This window comes from Schistocerca americana, chromosome 2 (genome assembly GCF_021461395.2).
Source record: "Schistocerca americana isolate TAMUIC-IGC-003095 chromosome 2, iqSchAmer2.1, whole genome shotgun sequence".
Taxonomy (NCBI): domain Eukaryota; kingdom Metazoa; phylum Arthropoda; class Insecta; order Orthoptera; family Acrididae; genus Schistocerca; species Schistocerca americana.
The window spans coordinates 1,097,312,781-1,097,337,927 of record NC_060120.1 but is presented as its reverse complement, the minus strand read 5'-3'; the positions used below and the strand labels follow the sequence as shown (position 1 = coordinate 1,097,337,927).

At 39.1% G+C, this 25,147-nt stretch overlaps 1 protein-coding gene across 1 annotated transcript in view; it reads left to right on the top strand.

Moving 5' to 3' along the window:
• The window catches only part of LOC124594696 (dynein axonemal heavy chain 3), a 1,186,267-nt gene that overhangs the window by 826,424 nt on the left and 334,696 nt on the right, over positions 1–25,147 (top strand). Inside the window, exon 49 of the mRNA XM_047133063.1 lies at positions 6,594–6,780. Coding sequence (XP_046989019.1) covers positions 6,594–6,780 — 187 coding nt within the window. The remainder of the gene's footprint in view (positions 1–6,593; positions 6,781–25,147) is intronic.

Sequence of the window (25,147 nt, the reverse complement as noted above, 5' to 3'; positions counted from 1 at the left end):
TCAAATTTCCATAACTTGAATAGGCAGGTGCCTAATCTCACAGCAGATGAATCTGGTATCTCTAAGTAATATAGAAGAGGGGCATTCTTGAGGTCATGTTTGATTTCTTCAAATGCCAATTGGCATTCAGCCATCCAGCGCCAGTATAAATTCTTTCAGAATAAACTTATAAAAATTAGGCATTCTTTAATTGGTTGGACATGAATCTCATAAAAACAAGGTTAGTTCAAGAAAACCCTCCAGTTGTTTCTTCATTTTGTTACTGGAAAATTCTTCATACCTAGCTTGTATTTTCTCAGAATCTGGAAGAGTATCCTTTGACTCTATCATACATCCCACAAATTTTATTTTTTTCAAGGCAGAATTGGAGTTTTTGTAACTTGGGTCACAGTAAACAATCTAAGGCTGAGATACATGTGTCAGCACTTAGTTTTGACTCAAATGACAGAACTTTAGATTAAGAGTGGAAAATCCAGGATGGAATTTAACAATATTATGAGAAGGAAAGTTGCTACTCAGCAGCACACACGCGCACACACGCACACGCACACACACACACACACACACACACACACACACACACACACGTGCAAATGCAATTCGCACACACTACTGCAGTCTCAGGCAAATGAAACCACACTGCGAGCAGCAGCACCATTGCATGATGGGAGTGGCCACTGGGTGGGGCTAAGGAGGAGGTTGGTACGGGGAAGGGGGGGGATAGTATGGTGGGGTCGGCAGACAGTGAAGTGCTGCAGGTTAGACAGTAGACAGTGGGCAGAGTGTGGTTGGGGTGGGGGGGGGGGGGTGGGGGGGGTAGTTCAGCAACAGGGTGATGCACTTGTTTCGTGGCCACATTTTGCCAGGGGCCATTCATGCGAACAGACAGCTTGTTGGTTGTCACGCATACGTAGAATGCACTACAGTGCCTGCAGCCTAGTTTATAGACCACATGATTGGTTTCACAGGTAGCCCTGCCTTTGATGGGATAGGTGATGTTAGTGACTGGATTGGACTAGGTGGTGGTGGGAGGATGTATGCGACAGGTCTTGCATCTAGGTCTAGAACTTTAAATTTCTACCCACATAAACAAATGTTTTGTATTTTCTAGATTCCTCTTCCAGGCTTACCAGCCAATATGAAGTTTTTAAGTCTGTACTGCTCAAGTATTGTACTCCATGGAATCACTACAAAAGCTTGTCACCATTTTCTGAGTGATCCCACACTAGTATTATGATCTTGTTTATCTCACATGCGTACTGCACTAATCTTACTTTGCCTCCTGGTTTCAGTGCAACTGGGAGTGGGCTGCAGTATAGGCTTGTAATGGTTCTATTACATTCCATGACAACATGCTTTTGATGTCCTCTCCAAACAGCTACTTGTTGATGCCAAAGAATCAAGTAGAATCTATGACAATACAGCTCATGAGGAAAAACATTTAAATGGCATGTATAGCTTTTATTGTAGCCAGTCATTTTTCAAATACTCTTCAGTATGTTAAGAAAGGCTCTGTGAATTGTTGCTTCTAACTGTCTGATAGATGCACTAACCCAGACAACTTCAGATGAGTCTGTATATGCAATGATATTGTCTCAATAGCAGCTGTTTCACATGTGTGGGTGCATTGGTCTTCCTCATGAATGAAGCATATTATTTCATTTCTACAATATTTTCCATGTGTTCCAGGTTGACACACAAGATCAGTTGAGGTTAAAAGTCTGGAAACTAAATTTTCCCCCAGAGAAGGTGTGTTTCCATACTTTTCGCAAATCAGCTCCATTCCTAAAATACATTCGGCTTGTAAATTTTCACTGCTAAGAATATGCATTTCATAGCTGCATTTCCTAGCATTATATTTAGTTCCATCTGTATTTTTACATTCCCTGATAATGTACCTATTGCTTCTATTATTCTGCAGTTTCTTACTGGGAACTCCAGTAAATCTTTTCTCTCTGGAATCTTCTTAAATATGAGGTTCGTCCCATAAGCACCAGGCCTGACCGAGAGATGGCAGTCATTGTTGAATGGATTAGAAAATATGTGATCGAGGAAGCATATGTTTCAAGTTTGAAGACGTCACATTGTTTAGTATTTGTTTGGTAGCCATCAATAGTGAATGTTGTGAGTGAACTTGGAAAATGGAGAAAATTGGTCATCATTATGTTATACAGTTTTTTTTTTTTTTTTAATGCCTCATCACAACCAATATTAAAGCTGAGTTAAATTCTACATTGGGAGAGTCTTCTCCTTCGTTGACAACAGTAAAATATTGGGTAGCTAAGTTTAAATGAGGCCATATGAGCTGCCAAGATGAGCATCACAGTGGTCGACCAAATGAGGTGACGACTCCAGAAATTGAGAAGAAAATCCACAAAGTGGTACTGGATGGTCATCAACTGAAAGTGTGTGACCTAGCAGACATGTTATCTGAAAATCTGGACATGAGAAAACTGTGTGCGAGGTTTGTGCCGCGTGTCATGAAGATGTTTCAATTGAGTGTTTAGTGAAGTTTCGCAGCAACAAAGCTGATTTTTTTGTGCCATTTCATAACCAAGATTTTCAGCGAATGAAGATGTGATGTCAGCAGTTAATGGTTATTTTGAGATATTAGACAGTTCTCTTTATAGAAAGGGTGTTGAATTTATTGAACATCACTGGGAAAAGTGAATAGAGCTTATGTTGAGATTATGTTGAAAAATAAATACGTTTTTTTCCAAAATTTTTGTGTTTTCTTTGTTGGGTCGGGTACTTAGAGGACCATCCTCGTAAGCTTTCTGCTAAAACGTTGGCTGATGCTCCTGTGTCTGAAGTAATGACTTTTGGTATAGCCTCTACCATCGCTCATACTTCCAAGACCAGAATTATTGGGTATTCCTTTCGACTCCCCTTTCATATCTTCTGCTTCATTGCAATCCAAAATTTTAATATACATATCATAGACCCTGTTGTCCCCTTCATCCACTCCTCTGGGGCACGAGTCAGTTATGTTCACTTTGACGGAGTCAGTTCCTGGTTTTGTGATCACTCTCCACAACCTCAGGTACTCTTAGGAAAGGTTGTGCCCTTGAATCTGTGTCATTTGGTGTCATCGTTTGCTGTTGTTGTGGATTACCATTCTGCTTATTCCAAGACAGATGGTTATGGTTTAAATTTTAGGTGTGTTGGTACCTCCCTGGACTCCAGTTTGGTCTAAAATGATTATTGTTGCCATTTGATCTTTGTCAGTTTTGTATAAAGTTATTGTGGTAGTTCCATTGGATCTGTTTTCATTAGGATACTTATGTTGAGCACTTACATTCCTATTGTGATTAGAGTTTTGGCCTGGCATAAAATAATAACCAGCTTTACTTCGAATATCTTCGCATATTACGCCAACTGAATCTAATTTCAAGAGGAACTCTTCAAGTTTCTTTTGTGACACACTGGTTAATTTGTTCCTAATGTCAGGCAGTAATTTTACCTTCAATATGCAAAGAATGTCTTTATGAGAAAAGGGATCATCCCAATACTTTGATTTGTTGATATATTATTTGAAATTTTTTCTTAATAGGCCATTTCTAAATGAAAAGGGTTCTGGGTTAAAAATCCCTTTTCGTAGATGTTCCTGTATCCCTTGAGTCCAGTCCTTTGCCAAAAAAGCACACTCAAATTGATATGTCTCAATTTTGTCAAGCATATCAGTCACCCACAGGATGCTGTCTGGCTGTAAACATCAAGAGACATAACATATGTTTCCAGAATGAGAAGTTTCAGACATAACATATCTTTTGTCTTTCACTACACACATGTGGGTACACCCCATGAAAACTTCTAATAAATAATACAGGGACCATCGTCTTCCTATCCTGTGAAAATGTCTGAGCTGCTGGTGTTTCAGCAATTTTTTCTCTAATAGTCAAGGTGCATATACATTCATTTGCTGTGTAGCCATTTGCATGAACTGGCCCTTGTTTCCATTTAGCTGATGCTGATGTGAATGTTTCTGAACTAGGTCATGAGGCTTGTTGTTGCTGGCAAAAACTCATTCCTGCACATCCTGCTTTTACTGCCCCCCCCCCCCCCCTCCCCCAAGCTCTTCCATTTCTTGGATAACAGGTACTATTTCTGGTGCTATTTGGTCTTTGTATTCTTGGAGAGTTAACCAATTTGGTTTTCCACTTCACATAACTCTCATTTATTAAAGCTGTCATCAGGTAAAATTTCCTGTGACAAATGAGCTACCACTTCTGTGTACTCATTTGTGCACATTGTACCATTTATCTTTCTTTCATCCTAGCCCCCTTGTCGATCTCAGATGAGAAATACTGTTTGTGTTCGTTTTCACTACACCAGAACACAGTGTGATAGTGGTTTTTTATGTACCCCAGCCCAGTCAGTCAGTTCTGGTGTAGTGAAAAGTGTTTTACTATGTTATTTGTGGAAAATACTTGTTATAGTTACGTATGCATCACAACATCTCAGCATGATGCGGAGGATGGAAGTGCTTGCCACACAAAAACATGACCAGCTACCTGTAGTAATTAACACAAAAGTGATCCAGAAAATCTATGCACACCAAATATAAATAATAAATAAAAACAAAAACCCACTGATGATGGCACAGTGGTGGCGAAACATGGTTGGTTACTGAGAAAAACAATGTTTTGCATAACTGGTGGACCTCACATACAAAAACTTTTGTTGAATACTTTTTTATACAAGTTTACATTTTTTTTCATTCACACAAAAGATGGAACATCTGCATGAAACATCCCACCATGGATGTATCTGAAGCAAGACAAGTGATTAATAAAAGAAAACTGTTATAAATGAACATTAAAAAGAATGAACTTACTGAGATAACATTGATTCTATTCCACATGTTGTATAATCTCGTTACTTTTATCTTCCTGTAAATCATGAGAAAGAGAAACAGTTTAAAAAATTACAAAACAATTTTAAAAAATTACAGTCTTTCAAGTATTGAAGTTTAAGTATACTACAACTCCTCCCCTACTGTATATTGGCATTGTCCACACTTTACTGGACGACATTATACAATAGCTGTGCACATTTTTGGTTGTTTATGGGTTGTTTACTCGCTACTCAGAGCAGATGTTACATTACAATTTCTATATTGGGTCCTTGGCCTGGAGGGTAGTCAATACACTTTAGTGTTTGGCTAGACTCAATAAGTTTTTATTTTATATTTTTAGTACTCCTATTCATATCAAGCTTGCATTTCCATTTTTAAACTTTTACCCATTATTTAATATTGATTTTATAAAATTCTTTTATATACAATATTTAATTTTTTTCCTTTTTTTCTCTTTTCTATACTGTTATTATTTCAGTTCTTAGTTTCCTAATATTCTCCCTACATTGAACGTATTGATTATTTAAGTTCAGTCCCCACTCCGCATTGCTAGCGTGTAACTGTCATGCAGTGTTAGAGCCAGTCAGTATGTCTGCATAGCATTGGGGCCTTGTGTGTGTCTCATTCCTGCCACAGCCACAATGAAGGAGCTGTATAAGGTCCTGTCTACCAGTTCATAAACAATGACGGACCCTGCGTCACTGCAGAGTCCAACAAAGCTACTTCGTACAACCGACACCACAATGATTGTCCTCAGTCTCCCCCCCCCCCCCCCCCACCCCACCCCCCACCCCACCCCCCTCCCACGCATTGAAGGAGCCATTTAAGTTCCCATCTTCTAGTTCATAGTCTACAAAAACCGTACATCACTGCAGAGTCCAAAGAAGGCATTTGGTACAATCGACACCATGACAAATATCCATCGAGGACAGGGTTAATTTGTTACCTCTGCTTCCTTCATTTTTTCCCTTCTATAGTGATGTCCTGCACTGTTGCACTGCTATAGGTGGTTTATTTATACTTGTTTAATTCTTACCATAGGCACATGCTGTATTCATGGTGGTAAACCACCTGTATCACTTCATGCACTTCATACAGTTTAGGTATATCTTGCATCACAATAGTCTAATTGTCTTCATATAATATACGTAGAATATGACATAGAATTATATGATTATTTACAAGAATCATAGGTTTTATATTAGAAATTAACTTCACTTTTCTTAACATTCTTTAACTGACACATGAAGTGTTTTCTTTTATAATAGAGGAGAATTTAGCTTATTTTCATTTATTTAAATAACCCCCATCAATTACTGGGGGGTCAGAAAAAGGAAATTGAAATATTCTATCATCTTTGCATCTTCCAACTTGACAGGTCACAAAAACACACAGTTAAAGCTTTCAACCATTAAGGCCTTCATCAACAATAGACAACAGACACACATACACATCCACAAAGTGTGTGTGTGTCTGTTGTCTATTGTTGACAAAGGTCTTAATGATCGAAAGCTTTAATTGTAAGAGTCTTTTCGTTGTCCCTATCTGCGAATCAGCATATCTGCTATATGGTGAGTAGCAACTTCCCTTTTTGTAATATTGTTACATTCTACCTGGACTTTCCATTGTTTGAAACAATGATAATAATTGCTCTTAGGAGACGCTGATAATTATGTTGCTCATAATAAGTACAGTTAAACATCTAGAGCTGTTGTTTCAGGAACTGACAGGAGAGTGGAACAAAGCCTGTACAGAACTGGGAATACCATGCTCACAAAACTTTTCTCTCATTGCAACTTTGGGAGAACCAGTTGTAATTAGAGCATGGAATATTGCTGGGTTACCAGTCGATAATTTTTCGGTGGATAATGGCATAATAATTAGTAAAGCAAGAAGGTGGCCACTGATGATTGATCCACAAAGTGAGTTCTGAGTTTTTGGAAGCATTATTTGATGCAGTGTAAGGGTCACTACATTTTCTGAAATAGCTGTATAATAGTTTAGCTTTTGCCTATCACTAATACAAATCAATTTAATCATGATATGTAATAAGTCATTATATTAAAATGTCAAAATTTAAGTACTTTTATGGCTGGATACTAGCCATTTACATTCTTCTATCAACCCATTTGACCTATGATCAAGACAAAATGGGCTTAATACAAAGCTTCCCAGTGCAGAAGATAGATGTAAATAAAATTATTCACTTGTTTTGGCCATATTGTTTTTGGTGTAATAATAATAATCAGGCATTTGACATTCACTTTTGCACACATGATGGTTATTGGCAGTATGTACCAGTGTTGCTCCAACAAATTCCTAATCATCTGCTCACACTGCATTATGACATTGCCTCGGTCTACCACACCAGCTCTCAGTGTACTTTGCACAGATGTGGGCAGTCAACAAGAGACTGGAGCAGATGAGATTTCTTAGTGTAGGGAAGTCTTTTGTTTGCACCGACTCTCTTAGTGCTCTACCGGTTATTCAGAAAATGTACCCAGCAGATAGGATAGTTCAGACAGATGGTCAAGGACAGTACATACCATCTTAAAAGGCAGAAGAAAGAGGTAGCCTTCTGTTGCACACATGGATGTATTGGAATCGAGGGTAATGAGAAAGCTAATGGAGCAGCTAAAGCAGCCTGCCAGGAAAACACTACAGTTCATCTTAATGTCCCTCTAAAGTCTATCCTGTCTCGGATAACAAAGAGAATGATATCAGATTGGGAAAGGCAGAGGCTGTTAAGTGACCAGCAACAGGCTGTGGCTGGTCAAATCTCCTATCCAACCACACCACATTTCCTTTCAAACACAATGGAGGCACGAAATGGTCCTCATCGGTCACAGCTCTGTGACACACACTTATCTTTTGCAGCAAGAAGATCAAATGGAATGCAGTGTTTGTGACTTCACACTCACAGTTCATCACCTTTTAATGTCGTGTGTTTTGTATGGTTATATGAGTGCCTTTGGTCTGCTGAAGCACTTACTCTCACTTTTAACCAGTAACTATACTGTGGAAAGAAAACTGTTGGTATTGTGTGGTGTCAGATCTCTTGCCGAATTTAATTAAATGAAAGTTTTAATGTGTTTTTAGGTGGCTCGTCGATTCTGTTAGTCCCTAAATCGCCCAGCCTTATTTGTGCCATCAGCTGTTGTATTAATACTATTGACATATGACAGAAATATGAACAGATATAATGGAGCATATATGTGAAACATTCTTATGACTGTCTGTAGTTATACGGCTTTTCCTTTCTGTTTTAACAGGAGATACTATTTGCACAAGGGTACCAAGATCTTGAGAAAAGATGCTGAAGACATCGCTCTTTGGTGGCTGACAATTTTAAATCCGCCAGTCCATGCTACCATCTGTTGGAACAGAGCAAAGAAGTACCTTTATCCGTTCACTGGTAGCCACCTCCATTTCTTTCTAATGCTTTCATGATTGTGACTTCTACTGCAGTCAGTTCTGCGCTGGTGCAGTATTTTTTGGGAACTAGAGTTTAGTTCCTCATTGAGCCATCCAGATTCACATTCTACGGTTTACACAAATTTCCTGTTGGAACAGCTCCTTGGAAAGTACGCTTTCAGTTTTCTTCCTCATTCTTCCCAAGTCAAAGCTTCTTCCTGGTATCTAACGGTTGCATCATCAGCAAGATGTTAAATCCTGATTGTCTCTCAACCACTGTCTGCTGAGCAATCCTCAGATCTACTTCTCAGTGCCACAAGACACATCAGCAGCTTAGTTCTGCACAACCTGTTCACATCTATGTTTGCCATTCACCTGACAGTGTGTGGTGGAGGGTACTTCTGGAGCCAAAAACTGCCCCTCCCTTATCTGTTCCACCTGGAAATGGCACATGAGAATGATTGACTATCTGGCCTTGGCATCCAGAAACTGTGCTCATGTGTGTGTGAGTTATGTTTGTTCAAATGAAGGTCTCTTTGGTCAAAAGCTTACTTGTTTGACAGTCTTTTTATTGTGCCAATCTGTGACTTAGCGTCTCTGCTGTATGTCGAGGAGCATTCTATCCTTTATGTAATATTGTCATTATCAGAACTAACTTACATGTCATTAATATAATACTTAGGTTGAATTATTATCATTAATACCTCAATATAGGATAATATAAGCAGCCAGTGTGAGATATAAAAGTACTTCATATCTTAATTACCTGGACAGTAGACATAAGATGCATTGGCATGTCAAAACTATAGCCAGTATTTACAACACGTTTCACCAAGTGCATCTGTCCCACATTACATATCACAGAGTACACTGCTGCTGTGAGATTTACTAGGATCACTTGTGTATTCATGTCATCATCAATTACAAATATAAATCTGTAATTTTAGTAAAATGTGCTGACTGGTATACAATCATAAAATTATTTTTGTAGCAGATTAAGCAACTGTACTTACATGACCATATGGAGGTAAAACAATAAGTCAAATAAGACATGTCATTAAGACTACAATCTAAGTTATATTTCAAAGTTTAGTTTATGCACCACGTGAGATACAAGAAAAATAATCGCACAGCAACTCGAATGTCACTTCCTTAAACACGTGTTACTTTCTTTGATAACTCTTCCCCGTTTAGAATATCATGTAGCAGGAAATGCAAGCTGTATCATATTGTGAAGGTCAGTCAGAGAATGGTAACAGAATTTTACTGCAGATAATACTGAAAAGTGCTGTATAATGGCATAAGACAAGTTTAAACAGTTCATTACTCAAAGAGAATAGAATGCTCTCAGAACACAATTAAAACTATGTGGTCAGTTGTGAAAGAAGTGTCAGGCTGAATGTGGGTCTCAATATATTACACCTCTCTTGTGTGAGAATGAAACTGTTAGTGATCTGCCATAGTTGTGCACAATATTTAATAATCATATCTTGCCAATAGGCAGCAAGTTAGATCAAAATCTTATTGACTCAGGTAAAAGCTGAACTCTTGATAGCTGCATTATATGCAGCTACAGGTAACAAGCTAAGATAAATGGCACAAAGGAATTGCAATCAATGGCTGTGTGTGGGTATTGATTTAAACCAATGGAGAAAGTTGAAAATGTGTGCCATCCAGACACAGTGGTCACCAGAACTGCACACACTATCCTAGCATGCTTCCCAACAGACCTAAATTCTTAGCTTATCCACAAACTACTTACGTAGTGCTCCTTGCCCATTCTTCTCATTACGTGCGGCATTTTGCTGATTCCCCTGTGTTTTGTGATGCGTTCAAATTGTATCCGAAAAGTGTATGGAGATGATTTCAATGTGTTAATAGGGTGACTGACTCACCCATAGTTTTGTGTATGTGGTCAGCCAGTTACATTTCCCTATGTTACTGTTTTAGGTCTTCTGCATTTTTATATTTGTTTTAGTCCCAGGTGTAGCATCTTCCACCCTTTCTCAGTTGTCTTCAGGTGTGTGAGAGGCAAGTGAGGTGGAAGTGAGTGATTGATTGTCCTTTTATAGGTTTACTCCTTACTTTGTGCAAGAATTTTGGAGATTTTAGCCACATTTGTTTGTTGTAATGACTGTAAGGGTACTAATAAACTCACCATTAAGCACCCATTAGATCCAAACACACACACACACACACACACACACACACACACACACACACACACAGCCGCACGGAGTGGCTGCGCGATTTGAGGTGCCATGTCACAGACTGTCGTGCCCCTCCTGCCAGAGGTTTGTGTCCTCCCTCAGGCATGGATGTATTTCTTGTTATTAGCATAAGTTAGTTTAAATAGTAAGTCTAGGGACTGATGATCTCATCAGTTTGGTCCCTTAAGAATTCACACACATTTGAACACACACACACACACACACACACACACACACACACACACACACCCTTGCGTGCGCACAAATGTAACTAACACACACATGATCGGAGTCTCAGGCAACTGAAGCTACACTGCAAGAAGCATCACCAGTGCATGATGTGAGTGGCGACTGGGTGGGGCTAAGGAGGAGGCTGAGGTGGGGAGGGGGAGGCATAGCAGGGTAGGAGTGGCAGACAGTACAGTACTGCTGGGGAGTGCGCAGGGACAATGTGGAGAGAGGGTGGACAGTTACGTGCAGTCGGGTGGTTGGACAAAGAGAGGGATGAGAAGTAAAAGGGCTGGGTGCATAGGTGGAATGAGGGCTGTGTAGTACTGGAATGGGAATAGGGAAGAGGCTGGATGGATGAGGACAATGACTAACGGAGGTTGAGGCTGAGAGGGCTATGGGAGTGTACAAAATATTGTAGGGACCCACCTGTGCAGTTCAGAAAGGCTGGCATTGGTGGGAAGGATCCATATGGCACTGGCTGTGAAGCAGTCATTGAAATGAAGGATTTCATGTTTGGCAGTGTGCTCAGCAACAGGGTGGTCCACATATTTCTTGGCCACAGTTTGTTGGTGGCCATTCACGAGTACAAAAAATGGTTCAAATGGCTCTGAGCACTATGGGACTCAACTGCTGTGGTCGTAAGTCCCCTAGAACTTAGAACTACTTAAACCTAACTAACCTAAGGACAGCACACAACACCCAGCTATCACGAGGCAGAGAAAATCCCTGACCCCGCCGGGAATCGAACCCGGGAACCCGGGCGTGGGAAGCGAGAACGCTACCGCACGACCACGAGATGCGGGCTTCACGAGTACAGACAGCTTGTTGGTTGTCATTCCCACATAGAAAGCAGCACAGTGGTTGCAGCTTGGCTTGAAGATCTCATGACTGGTTTCACAAGTAGCCCGGTCTTTGATGGGATAGGTGATGTTTGTGACTGGACTGGAGTAGTTGGTGGTGGGAGGATGTATGGGACAGGTCTGTGTCTAGCTCTGTTACAGGGGTATGAGCCACTAGGTAACAGGTTGGGAACAGGGATTGTGTAGGAATGGACGAGTATATTGTGTGGGTTCAGTGGATGGTGGTATACCAATGTGGGAGGGGTGGAAAGGATAGTGGGCAGGACATTCCTCATTTCAGGCATGACAAGACTTCGTTGAAACCCTGGCGGAGAATGTAATTCAGCTGCTCCAGTCCTGGGTGGTACTGTGTTATGAGGGCAATGTTCCTCGGTGGCCAGATGGGGGGACTTTGGTAGGTGGTGGGAGACTGGAAAGATAAGGCATGGGAGATTTGCTTTTGTACAATGTTGGGAGGATAATTCAAGTCATTGTTTGCATGACAAGCTATCTGTGCTTATGAATGGCCACTGACAAAATGTGGCCAAGAAATAAATTGACCATCTTGTTGCTGAGCACACTGCCAACCATGACACCCTTCATTTCAATGACTGCTTCACAGCCACTGCCATATGGATCCTTTCCACCAATACCAGCTTTTCTGAATTGCACAGGTGGGAACTTCCCCTGCAGTATATCCTACATTCCCCTAACCCTCCTGACCTCAACTTTTTAGTCATTGTCCTCACTCATCCAATCCCTTCCCTGTTCCCATTCCAGCAATACATTTCCTTCATTCCACCATCGCACGTACTCTTTCTACTTTTCTCCTCTCCCGCTATCCCCCCCTCCCTTCTCCCCACCTCTCCCCACCATCTGTCTAACCTTCTGACTGCACATAGTTGCCCACCCTCTCTCCACGTCATCCCTGAGTGCTCCTCAGTAGCACTGCACTGTCTGCCACCCCTACCCCACTATCCTGCCCCTCTCCCCACCACAGCCTCCTCCTTACCTCCACCCAGTCGCCACTCACATCATGTGGTATTGCTGCTGCTTGCAGTGCGGCTTCAGTTGCCTGAGACTGCAGTCATGTGTGTGTGTGTGTGTGTGTGTGTGTGTGTGTGTTTGTGTGTCTGTGTGTGTGTGCGCTTGCGTGTGTGCGTGCGTGCATGGATGTGTCTCTGTCGTCTATTTTTGATGAAGGCCTTACTGGCCCAAAGCTTTATTTGTGACAGTCTTTTTGTCTCGTGTATCTGTAATTCAGTATCTCTGCTATATGGTGAATAGCAACAGTCCTTCTCATAATAGTGTTACATTCCATCCTGGATTTTGCATTGTTTGATCAAATTTTTCATTTCTAATCTTCATGATCCCTATAGGATCATTCTACACTCAGCATCAAATGCCAGTTTTCTAAACTTTCTCAGTAGCATTCTTTAAAATGTGTGTCTTCTTCCCTCCAGAGATTTCTACTTGAGCTCCTGAAGCATATCCACAACACTTGCGTGCTGATCAAACATACTGGTAACTAATCTAGCAGTTCACCTATGCGTTGCTTCGATGTCTTCTTTCAATCCAACCTGGTGCAAATTGCAAACGCTCAAGCCATTCTCCAAGAATAGGTCACACTAGTATCTCCTTTGTAGATGGACCACCCTTTCCTAGAATTCTCCCAGTAAACTGAAATTGACTATTCACCTTCCCTATCACAATCCTCACATGCTCATTCCATTTCATATTGCTTCACAGCATTGCAGCCAGATATTTAACAACATGACTGTGTCAAGCAGGGCTGTGTCTGAACATTACAGGTTTTTTTACTTCCTATTCATCCGCATTAACTTACATTATACATTAAGAACCATCTGCCATTCATCACACCAACTAGAAATTACGTCTAGGTCATCACGTATTAACCTACAGTCATCTACCTTTGACACCTTCCTATACACCACAGCATCATCATCAAACAACTGCAAAGTGCTGCCCATCCTGTCTGACAGATCTTTTATGTATACAGAAAATAGCAACAGTCCTATCACACTTCCCTGTGGCACTCTTGTTGTAACCCCTGTTGAACACTTGCACACAAGGACAATATACTGGGTTCTCCTACAAAGTATAATGGCTAAATGATAGGTTGCGAACTGTAGGTATTTTCTTCAGTTTAAGAAACACATTTAACTGTGTTTGACCATGAAATATTTTTGCATAAGTTTTAACATTGTGGGTTAGGGGAAAAGCTAAACAGTGGTTGACTTCTTATGTAGATAGTAGAAAGTAGAAGTTTGCCTTGCAGGGAACAGTTTGAAATTATACTGTGGTCCTGTAAATAAGAGATGCCACAATCTGGATATGTTGCTTTCCTTGGACTAAACGTGTCAGGGCGGGGATGGGGAAAGGGGGGTGGGGGGGTGGGGGGGGGGGGGAGTGGGGGGTGGGGGGGGGGGGAAGGAAAAAAAAATGTTCTTTTTGCACACAACATATAATGTGTGTAATAGGGTATTCAGCAACAGCAGTATGTGGCTTTCAGGGAACGGAATAACACTTAAATACAAAAAATCATAATGCATACAGTTACTGACACAGAGCTGTAGTATAAACAAAATTATATTATCTCAAGGCGGTCAAACAGTCAGTGGAGTTACCTTTCTATATTCTTAGAACTGAGAGTAGATGAAAGGTTTCCTTCGTAAAGTCACATTCGAGATCTTGTGCAGACACTGAATGTTGCTATGTTAACTATGGTAATGATCCCAGCTGTCTTTGATACTAGAACACAAAATTTGTTTATTTTATTTTCATTCCCTCTGTTATCTCACACAGTATTACAATGTGGGGCAACTCTGTACCCTCACCAAGAATATTCTCAACCCACGAATGGACAGTTGGATAGACCTGTAGTGTCAGTTTGCAAACTTCATGTAGGCTGTCATCCAGGTGTCTCGAAATTCTAACTTTGGTGCCCCCGTACGTATATTCTTCAAAGGATTTGTTATGGGCAGTATTAACTCATTCAGAAGAAATGCAATATTCATTCAGTGACCACTGTGTAAAAAAGTGAATTGTGCATAAACATTATGCTGAAATGTGTCCACTGTTCAGCAGGTTTCATTTTCAGTATGCTTCCAGCATTTAATTGATGAAAGGAGAAAATATAAAAACACAGTAAATGAAGCAGGCAAAAAGGAATACAAACGTCTCAAAATGAGGTCGACAGGAAGTGTAAAATGGCTAAGCAGGGATGGCTAGAGGACAAATGTAAGGCTGTAGAGGCTTATCTCACTAGGGGTAAGATAGATACTGCCTACAGGAAAATTAAAGAGACCTTTCGAGAAAAGAGAACCACTTGTATGAATATCAAGAGCTCAGATGGGAACCCAGTTCTAAGCAAAGAAGGGAAAGCAGAAAGGTGGAAGGAGTATATAGAGGATCTGTACAAGGACAATGTACTTGAGGACAATATTATGGAAATGGAAGAGGATGTAGATGAAGATAAAATGGGAGATACGATACTTCATGAAGAGTTTTACAGAGCACTGAAAGACCTGAGTCGAAACAAGGCCCCAGGAGTAGACAATATTCCATTGGAACTACTGACGGCCTTGGGAGAGCCAGTCCTGTCAAAACTCTACCATCTGGTGAGCAAGATGTATGAGACAGGTGAAATACCCTCAGACTTCAAGAAGAATATAATAAATCCAATCCCAAAGAAAGCAGGTGTTGACAGATGTGAAAATTACCGAACTATCAGTTTAATAAGTCACAGCTGCAAAATACTAACACGAATTCTTTACAGACAAATGGAAAAACTGGTAGAAGCCGACCTCGGCGAAGATCAGTTTGGATTCCGCAGAAATGTTGGAACACGTGAGGCAATACTGACCCCACGGCTTATCTTAGAAAATAGATTAAGGAAAGGCAAACCTACATTTCTGGCATTTGTAGACATAGAGAAAGCTTTTGACAATGTTGACTGGAATACTCTATTTCAAATTCTAAAGGTGGCAGGGGTAAAATACAGGGAGCGAATAGCTATTTACAATTTGTACAGAAACCAGATGGCAGTTATAAGAGTCGAGGGGCATGAAAGGGAAGCAGCAGTTTGGAAGGGAGTGAGACAGGGTTGTAGCCTGTCCCCGATGTTATTCAATCTGTATATTTAGCAAGCAGTAAAGGAAAAAAAAGAAAAATTCGGAGTAGTTATGAAAATCCATGGAGAAGAAATAAAAACGTTGAGGTTTGCCGATGACATTGTAATTCTGTCAGAGACAGCAATGGACTTGGAAGAGCTGTTGAATGGAATGGACAGTTCTTGAAAGGAGGATATAAGATGAACATCAACAAAAGCAAAACGAAGATAATGGAATGTAGTCGAATTAAGTCGGGTGATGCTGAGGGAATTAGATTAGGAAATGAGGCACTTAAAGTAGTAAAGGAGTTTTGCTATTTGGGGAGCAAAATAACTGATGATGGTTGAAGTAGAGAGGATATAAAATGTAGATTGGCAATGGCAAGGAAAGCGTTTCTGAAGAAGAGAAATTTGTTAACATCGAGTATAGATTTAAATGTCAGGAAGTCGTTTCTGAAAGTATTTGTATGGAGGATAGCCATGTATGGAAGTGAAACATGGACGATAAATAGTTTGGACAAGAAGAGAATAGAAGCTTTCGAAATGTGGTGCTACAGAAGAATGCTGAAATTAGATTGAGGAGGTATTGAATAGAATCTGGAAGAAGAGGAGTTTGTGGCACAACTTGACAAGAAGAAGGGACCGGTTGGTAGGACGTGTTCTGAGGCATCAAGGGATCACAAATTTAGCATTGGAGGGCAGTGTGGAGGGTGAAAACGTAGAGGGAGACCAAGAGATGAATACACTAAGCAGATTCAGAAGGATGTAGGTTGCAGTAAGCACTGAGAAATGAAGAATCTTGCACAGGATAGAGTAGCATGGAGAGCTGCATCAAACCAGTCTCAGGACTGAAGACAACAACAACAACATGCTTTCGGCAAATGCCTACAGCCTTGCTGCAGTGGTAACACCGTTTCCTGTCAGATCACTGAAGTTAAGTGCTGTCAGGCTGGATTAGCACTCGGATGGATGACCATCTGGTCTGCCGAGCACTTTTGGCAAGTGGGGTGCAGTCAGCTCTTGTGAGACAAACTGAGGAGCTGGTCGATTGAGAAGTAGCAGCTCTGGTGTCGTAAACTGGCACACGACCAGGAGAGTGGTGTGCTAACCACATGCCCTTCCATATCCACATCCAGTGGCACCTGAGGGCTGGGGATGACACCGTGGCTGGTCGGTACCATTGGGCCTTCCGAGGCCTGTTCGGACCGAGTTTAGTTAAGTTCCAGCAAAAATGAAAAAAAAAAAAAGTTTGTGGTAAGTCCTAAGTATTCAAATCCGTGTTGAAAAGTTTCCCTGCGGTACATCCCTTTTCTGGATGGAAGTCACTCACAGAAGTTGAGAATATTTCTCCATAATGTCTTATTTATTTGTATACTCCAGACATCACTGTCATTGTCTTTGTCTTTGTTTTCCCTTTATCCGGCATCAGGTTGGGTTCAGATATTTATGGTACTTCTCCAGTTTCTTCTGTCTGATGTTGCTATCTAATACTGGGCTGTTGGGTAGATGCTCGAGCCATTCCCAATTCAAATCGTTCATTACACTTTGTGTGAGCTCGGAGATGTGTGGACACATTTTATCAGGGAGCAGTTTCACTCCGTCTTTCAGCTAGCGAGGTCATCTGCTCACGATGGACTTGCATGGGCTACAGGTAGTCTGACAGTAAACGTCACTATTCACGGTTTTTCCATACATGAGGAATTTTATGGGTATTGCACTCCAGACATCGAAAATGATGGTGAGTAACACCGTGCCTGCCAAAGACATAACTTCCAAATTTCAGGGGGAGATGACAACGCATGCTGCACATCCCCAGGTGGTTTGCTGTGTTATGGCAAAGCAGTGTATGCAAATTCCCCTGATTTGGTTGTTATGACATTTTGTAACTTTTCATTTGAACACCTCTTATATAAAAAGTATTTGCAGCATCTATAATCATAACTGAAAAATAATTTTCAATTGGCTCTTGTTATTACACTGAACTGTTTTCACAACTGTGTATAGTGATCCATTATTGGGTAATGTATACACGCAAACAAAAATAAGTTGTGTGAACTGCTTTATTTCACATTATTATCAAATGTATTGCATACAATGAACTTAAAGAGAATATGACAGAAACTGCAGAATAACTGGAGTAAGGGGAGACCATACATAACAAAACAAACCCTGTCATATGCAGTATATATATGAGACAGGTGAAATTCCCTCATTTTCAACAAAAACGTAACAACTGGAATTCCAAAGAAGGCAGGTGCTGAGATGTTTGAGTGTTACAGAACTATCATTTTAGTAAGTCATGAATGCAAAGTACTAACACGCATTGTTTACTGAAGAATGAAAAGACTTGTAGAAGTTGAACTCATGGAAGAGTAGTTTGCATTCCAGAGAAATGTAGTAACGTGCAAGCCGATGCTGACCCTACAACTTATCTAATAAAGACTGAATGTAGTCACACCTTTGTTTATAGCATTTGTAGACTTAGGCAAAGCTTTTCAAATTGTTGACTGGACTACACTTTGAAATTCTAAAGAAAGCAGGTGTAAAAGAAAGAGCGCAGAAGGCTTTTTTACAAATCGTGCAGAACCAAATCTCAGTTATAAGAGGTGAGGGGCACAATAGGAAAGCACTGGTTGAGAATGGAGTGAGACAGGGTTGTAGCTTATCCCCAATATTATTCAATCTGTACATTGAGCAAGCAACAAAGGAAATTGAGAACAAATTTAGAAAAGGGGATTCAAGTACAGGACAAAGTTTTCAGTGACTTTGTAATTCTCTCAAAGACAGAGAAGATAGGTCACACAGAATAGATAATGTCTTAAAGAGACAAAAGTAAAAGAAGTGTGTTGGAATTAAGTCAGATTAAATCACATGATATTTATGGAGTTCAGTTAGAAATTGAGATACTGAAAGTAAGAGACAAGGTTTGCTTTTGGGGAGCAAAATAATTAACGATGGGAGAAGTAAAGAGCATATAAAGTAAATATTTCAATAGTAAGAAAAGTTTTTCTGGAAATGAGAATCATTCTAATATCTAACATAAGCCTAAATGTTGGGACGACTTTACTAGAAATATGTGCTTTGAGTTTAGCTATGTACAGGAGTGAAATGTGGACGGTAAACAATTCAGAAAGAAAGAGAATATAAGCTTTTGAAATGTGGTGTTACAGAAGAATTCTGAAGATTGAATGGATAAATCTGATAAGTAAAAGAAAACTGTTAAACAAAATTAGGAAGAAAGGGAACTTATGGTACAACATGAGTAAAAGAAGGGATCAGTTGATGGGACACATCCTAACACATCAAGGAGTTGTCAGATTTGGTAACAGAGAAAAGTGGGGGAGGGGGTAAAAGCTGTACAGAGAGACCGAAGCTTGAAGCATGAAGGAGTCATCAATTTCATAATGAAGGAAACTTATGTATGAGCTGGGAGGTGGAGGAGGAGGGGTAAGGACATGTTAAAACTCCAAAAAGAGAAACAAATTGTTTGCAGTTATCAAGTTTAAATGGCTGCAAATTTCAACAATTAACCAGAAATAAAGAGCCTTGCACAAGATAGACTATGGTGGGGAGCTATAGCAAACCAGCATTTGCGCTTAACAAAACTGCATATTACATGTAGCTAAATAACTTGACTTTTCATCCCTCTTCATGACTTTGTGTAAATGGTTTGGTTTGTGCGGATTCTTCTTTCTTTTATTAATTACATTTTCCATTAATTTCAATCTTTTTATCAACATTTCCATGCATCAAACTAATTACTGTTTTCTTTTTACATTTTTATTTAGGGTGTATATGCTCCAGGACAAACGGGAAATCCAGGAAAAACCCGGGAATATTTTTATCAGGAGAAAACTGGGAAAAACCCAGCAATATTTTAGAATTCTGGGAATTTTTCATTGTTTTAATCTTTAGTTAAATTTTTGTAATTTAGACTGTCAAGAACTGATAGTCTAACAAAGAATTTTTCTGTATCTCACTACTGCAGCAATAAAATGTAAAAGACAAAATAAAGCCAAAACGAAACTTAAGTTTCAAAGGAAATGCACCATTTACAACAACAAAACACAGTGCACACACAAGTGCCTGCCAAGGGCAAAATGTGTCAGAGACTTTAGGATGAAGACTATGGAATACTTCATAACAGCAAACTGCTTCTGATGAGTGTGATGTCACATCTTTTTACATTAAGTTCGTTTTCAGCAGTTGCCAGTGGGCTCATGTGCATGCGCAGTTGACTTGTGTATGAGTAGTACCTTCTCCCACTTGCGGCTACTGGAAATGTAGCTGCAGTAGTAGCAAGAGACAGTCATACCACGCAGAAAAATTTTTTTGGTGCACCCAAGCTTCCAGATTTGTGCATGCACAGAGCACGATGGGTTGTAATGGACAGGGGCATAGAGACCCCTGTTTATGTTTAGTGATTTTGTTGTTTCCTTGTCATTTACAGTTCAAACATCAATTGAAAACATAACGGATTTCTGTGACCAGGAACTATCAAATGAATTAAATGCATTCACATAATTATGGAAGGCAAAAATATTGGTTTCAGTTGTCTGATTTTCTTTCCACATTTTTGACAGTCAAGCATTAATTGCCTTGCAGAACATTGAAGTTATTTTTGTCAGTTTGCTAAATAAATGTGGCTCTGATTAATCATTTCCACAGAAGTAGTCCGCTTATAAGAAACAAAGTATTTCATACCTCAGTTTTGGCTAGTTTCAATGGTTCACTGAATTTTAATTGCACATTTTCATCTTCTGGCATGTATGACATTATGCCATAATAAAAAAACCAAACATGGGACAGTACAGCACGCATACTCCGAGAAAATTTGCATCCTGAGAAGCACGATATCAGGTGGGGACCTACTTCATTGTGAATCTGGATGTATGAAAGTGTCCCTTAAGCCAAATTATGCATTCTAGTATGGTTTTCGAAATTCCTATGATCTTAGAGTATCCTCTGGTGTCATATTTCTTTTATGACATCATGTAATATCTCTTAATGCTCTATGTGTACGAACATACAGGCTTCCTATGACACAGTAACTGTTCACGCACAGTAACACCTGTTTTCTGGTGCTCTCTGGCACCTGCTGAAATGAAACCGTGTCTAAGAAGTCGCAGGAAAATATTGCGAATGGTTCTTTGAAAACTGTTATTTTCAAAGGAAATTTCCTTTAACGCAAGATGAATTACGTTACTTGTGAGAATGTGCAATGAAATTTCTTAAATCACAGACTTTCATTTCAATCTTAACACTTTGAGTCCCAGCCATTTAGAATAATTTCGAGCCAAACCATTGTTTAAAATTTATTGGCACATTTAGGTGATATATCTTAAAGTATAACATCTGCTAAAAAGACCAATTAAGTGAAAGCTTAGCTTTTCTTATACTACACTACGTACATTAATTTAAATCATTAACTTTTTCTATTTGTGTGTTCACCCTTCTTAAAAGTGATGTTGTTATGGAAAAGGGGGTATTTTCACCTTGGAAGAAGAGTATTTTCCTGTGGAAAAAAGGGCGTTTTTAACCAGGGGAGCTGGGAAAAATTCAGGATTTTTTTCTTGTACACATAAACACCCTGTTGTATAAATTGCTATTTTGTGTTATTTTTCTTCTCGTATGCCTGTCACCATTTGTTTGCATGATTTGTAATATGTCACCTAGTCCCCAGTTTGAAGAGTGGATTGATGCAGCTCTCCATGCCACTCAGTTCTGTGCAAGCCTCTTCATCTTTAAATAACTACTGGAATGTACATCCTTCTAATCTGCTTACTGTATTCATCTCTGGGTGTCGTATGTTTTTTACCCCCATTACATTACTCCATTGTCAAACTGGTGATCCCCTGATGATTCAGAATGTGTTCTATCAACTGATCCCTCCTCATAGTCAGGTTGTGTCACAAATTTTTCGCCATAATTCTGTTCAGTAGCTTCTCGCAATCTACCAATCTGTTCTTCAGCATTCTTCTGTAACACCACTCGCATTTCAGAAGCTTATATTCTCTTCTTGCCCAAACTGCATCTTGTCCATGTTTCACTACCATACAAATACTTTCAGAAAAAACTTAAATCTATATTCAGTATTAACAAACATCACTTCCTCAGAAACACTTTTTTTGCCATTGCCAGTAACATTTTATATCCTTTCTCTCCCCACCATCATTTATCTTGCTACCCAAATAACAAAACTCAAATATCAATTGTCTCATTTCCTAATCTGATTCCCTCAGCATCACCTGATTTAATTTGACTACATTCCATTATATTTTACTATAAAAATACAGAGACCAGACACTTTTGTTAATGTGTTTTATTTATGCCAATATGCATTTCGGGTTTGCACCCATCTTCAGCTGGCAAGTTACATGTATCTTCAGTTTCTACAATGGTAAAACATCGACAGCAGTTTGGATGCTGCAGCTGGCCTGTGCAAAAGCAACGATTCCAATCATTTACTTCAATTTCGTGAGTTTAAAGTTACGCACTATCAGTTGTTCATTTTACTTACACTCTCCTCTCCTTGTTTTTTCTTGGCCTTTCTTCTTTTTTGTAACAGTACAAACATTTTTTATCACGTATTTTACACAGGCGCACTGCGTTATCCGCCATGTTGTCGACTGACATATTGTATATTATTACATGCATTTGTTGGGTTTATATTAGATTATGTTATTTCTTGATTGTGCTTAGTAGGTGGTTTGATAAGTAGAGTGTGGAAGTTTTTCAGAAATATTCGGTTTGGTAACTCTGTTTGATTGTTAAGTGTGTCAAGAGCAGATGCATGTTTATGTGAATAAATTTCGAGTTCTTCTAGGAGGTTCATTCTTTTTCCTTTGTTGGCTAGGTGGAGAACTTGTAGGTTATGGGATGTCTGTTATTTGATGTTACTCTTCTGCTACATGTTTGGAAATGTGGATCTATTTAATATGACTACGAAGTCTTTCGCGACAGAGTCCTTGAATAAAAAGTTCTTGGTTTACTTGCCGCTTCAAATTTGGATAAGATCCCAAGCTTTCGATGACTACTTCCGTCATCTTCGTCAGGGGGAAAACTGACAGTCAGTTTTACCCCTGACGAAGATGACGGAGGTAGTCATCGAAAGTTTGGGATTTTATCCAAATTTGACGTGGCAAGTAAACCGAGAACTTTTTATGCATGGATCTATTTAAGTTTTTTAAACAAAGAGCATCCATGCGTTCTCGAAAACGTATGTTGAAGTTTCTACCTGTTTGGCCTATATATGTTTCTGGACATGAGTTGCAGTTAAGTTTGTATATTCCTGATTGATTGTATGGTTTGGTATTATTTTTAATGTTATGGATAGCTTTGTCATTTATTTTGTTATTTGTATAGTAGCTAATTCTAATATCTGTTCCACGGAACAGGTTTGCTATTTTATACGACAGTTTTCCTACAAATAGCAAGCTTACATATTTTTCTTTTGGCTTTGTTGTGGTATTCTTTAATGCTGTATTGTTATTGTATTTGGTTATGTGAGGATTTATCTTAGAGTTTAGTTCATCTATTAATTTTGGATTGTAACCATTATTGTAAGCAATTGCTTTGATGGTGTTTAGTTCTTCTATTTGATCAGCTGGTTCTAGTGGTATTTTGTGCATTCTGTTTAGCATTGCTCTGTATGAAGCCATCTCATGTTTATCCAGGTGGCAGGATGATTTATTAATTGTGTGATCTGTGTATGTTGGTTTCCTTTATACTTGAAATTTGTGTTTGTTGTTGGGGCTACTTATGGAGAGCTCCAGAAAAGTTAAACCTACTTCTGTTTGGTGTTCTACAGTGAAAAAAACGTTTGTGCTGTTACAAAAGAGAAGAAAGGCCAAGAAAAAACAAGGAGAGGAGAGTGTAAGTAAAATGAACAACTGATAGTGCGTAACTTTAAACTCACGAAATTGAAGTAAATGATTGGAATCGTTGCTTTTGCACAGGCCAGCTGCAGCATCCAAACTGCTGTCGATGTTTTACCATTGTAGAAACTGAAGATACATGTAACTTGCCAGCTGAAGATGGGTGCAAACCCGAAATGCATATTGGCATAAATAAAACGCATTTAAAAAAAGTGTCTGGTCTCTGTATTTTTATAGTAAAATATCATTATCCACGCATACGGAGCTCAACAGTCCAAATAGAAATGTACAAATTGTTATTGAGACTATTTAGCCAGGTACTAAGAGCTGTAAATGCCTTCAGAAAGTACAAAATTAAGTTAGAAAGAACAATTCTTAGTATCAAGTTCAATAAAAAGTGTTTAAGTGCGAATGTAACTCCAAAATATATCAAAGTGAACATCAATAGTCAAAGCAAAGCAGCGAAAATAGCTAAAGAAAGAAGTGAAATTATATGGCTTCAATCTGAAATCCAAAACCAACACAGAAAGAAGCAGTTTTTAAGCCACCAGTTATATAGATTACATTTAGAGCTAGGTAAACAACTTACCCCCACACAATTCAACCATGCATTAGATTTTGTCAGTATAATAGCTATGAAAGAACAGCATAAGGTCAGATGTAGGCATAACAATAAGTTGAAAAAGCTTATGTCAGAAATTCCAAAGGTGAATTACAATGTACCTTCCACTAAGCATAAATTCTCCAAACATCTAGCAAATTCTAGTAACATCATTTTCAGTGATAAAGAAGTAAGTTTAATGAATAAAGGGCTTCAACATAATATCATCCCATCTCTGACTGAAAATAATTTTAAAGAATTAATAGTAGGCACCAAAACAGCCTGTGATACTGGAGAACTAACACAGAATGATCAGATTGCCATAGGCCACAAAGTTAACAATTTTATCACCAAACAAATAGAGAAAGCAAATAATAATAATAATAGTATAAAGCACTATGACAGTGCAATACTTAAAAGTGTTAACAAGAAACTAAGTGACAAAAAAGCTTTAGTTGTAAAAGCAGATAAAAGCAATGCTATTGTTGTAATGTATGAAAGTGAATGTGCAAACAAAACCATTGAATTTTTCAGTAACAATAATGTAGTTGAAATTCAGTCTGAGCCCACTCTTAAGTTACAGAATAAACTTAAAAATATGATGAAGAAAAGTGATTTCCTCTTAAATGCAAAAGATATACATGAATGCACTGTTATGAACCCTTATGCGCCACGCCTACGAGCACAACCTAAGAACCATAAAGTCAACTGTCCCATACGTCCAATTGTTAATTCTCGGAGCAGACCAACTTATAAAATCAGCAAGAAATTGAATGAGATCCTTAGCAACACATTCAAATTTGAAGAGACATTCTCAGTAAAGAACAGTTATGAACTTATTAATTGTCTAAAGGAAATTCAGATTCCTGATACTGCTAGGTTTGCATCACTTGACATCACAAACTTCTACACAAACATACCGGTCAAAGAAAAAATAGAAATAATTAAAAACAATTTACTTAAACATAAAAATTTGGCATTACCA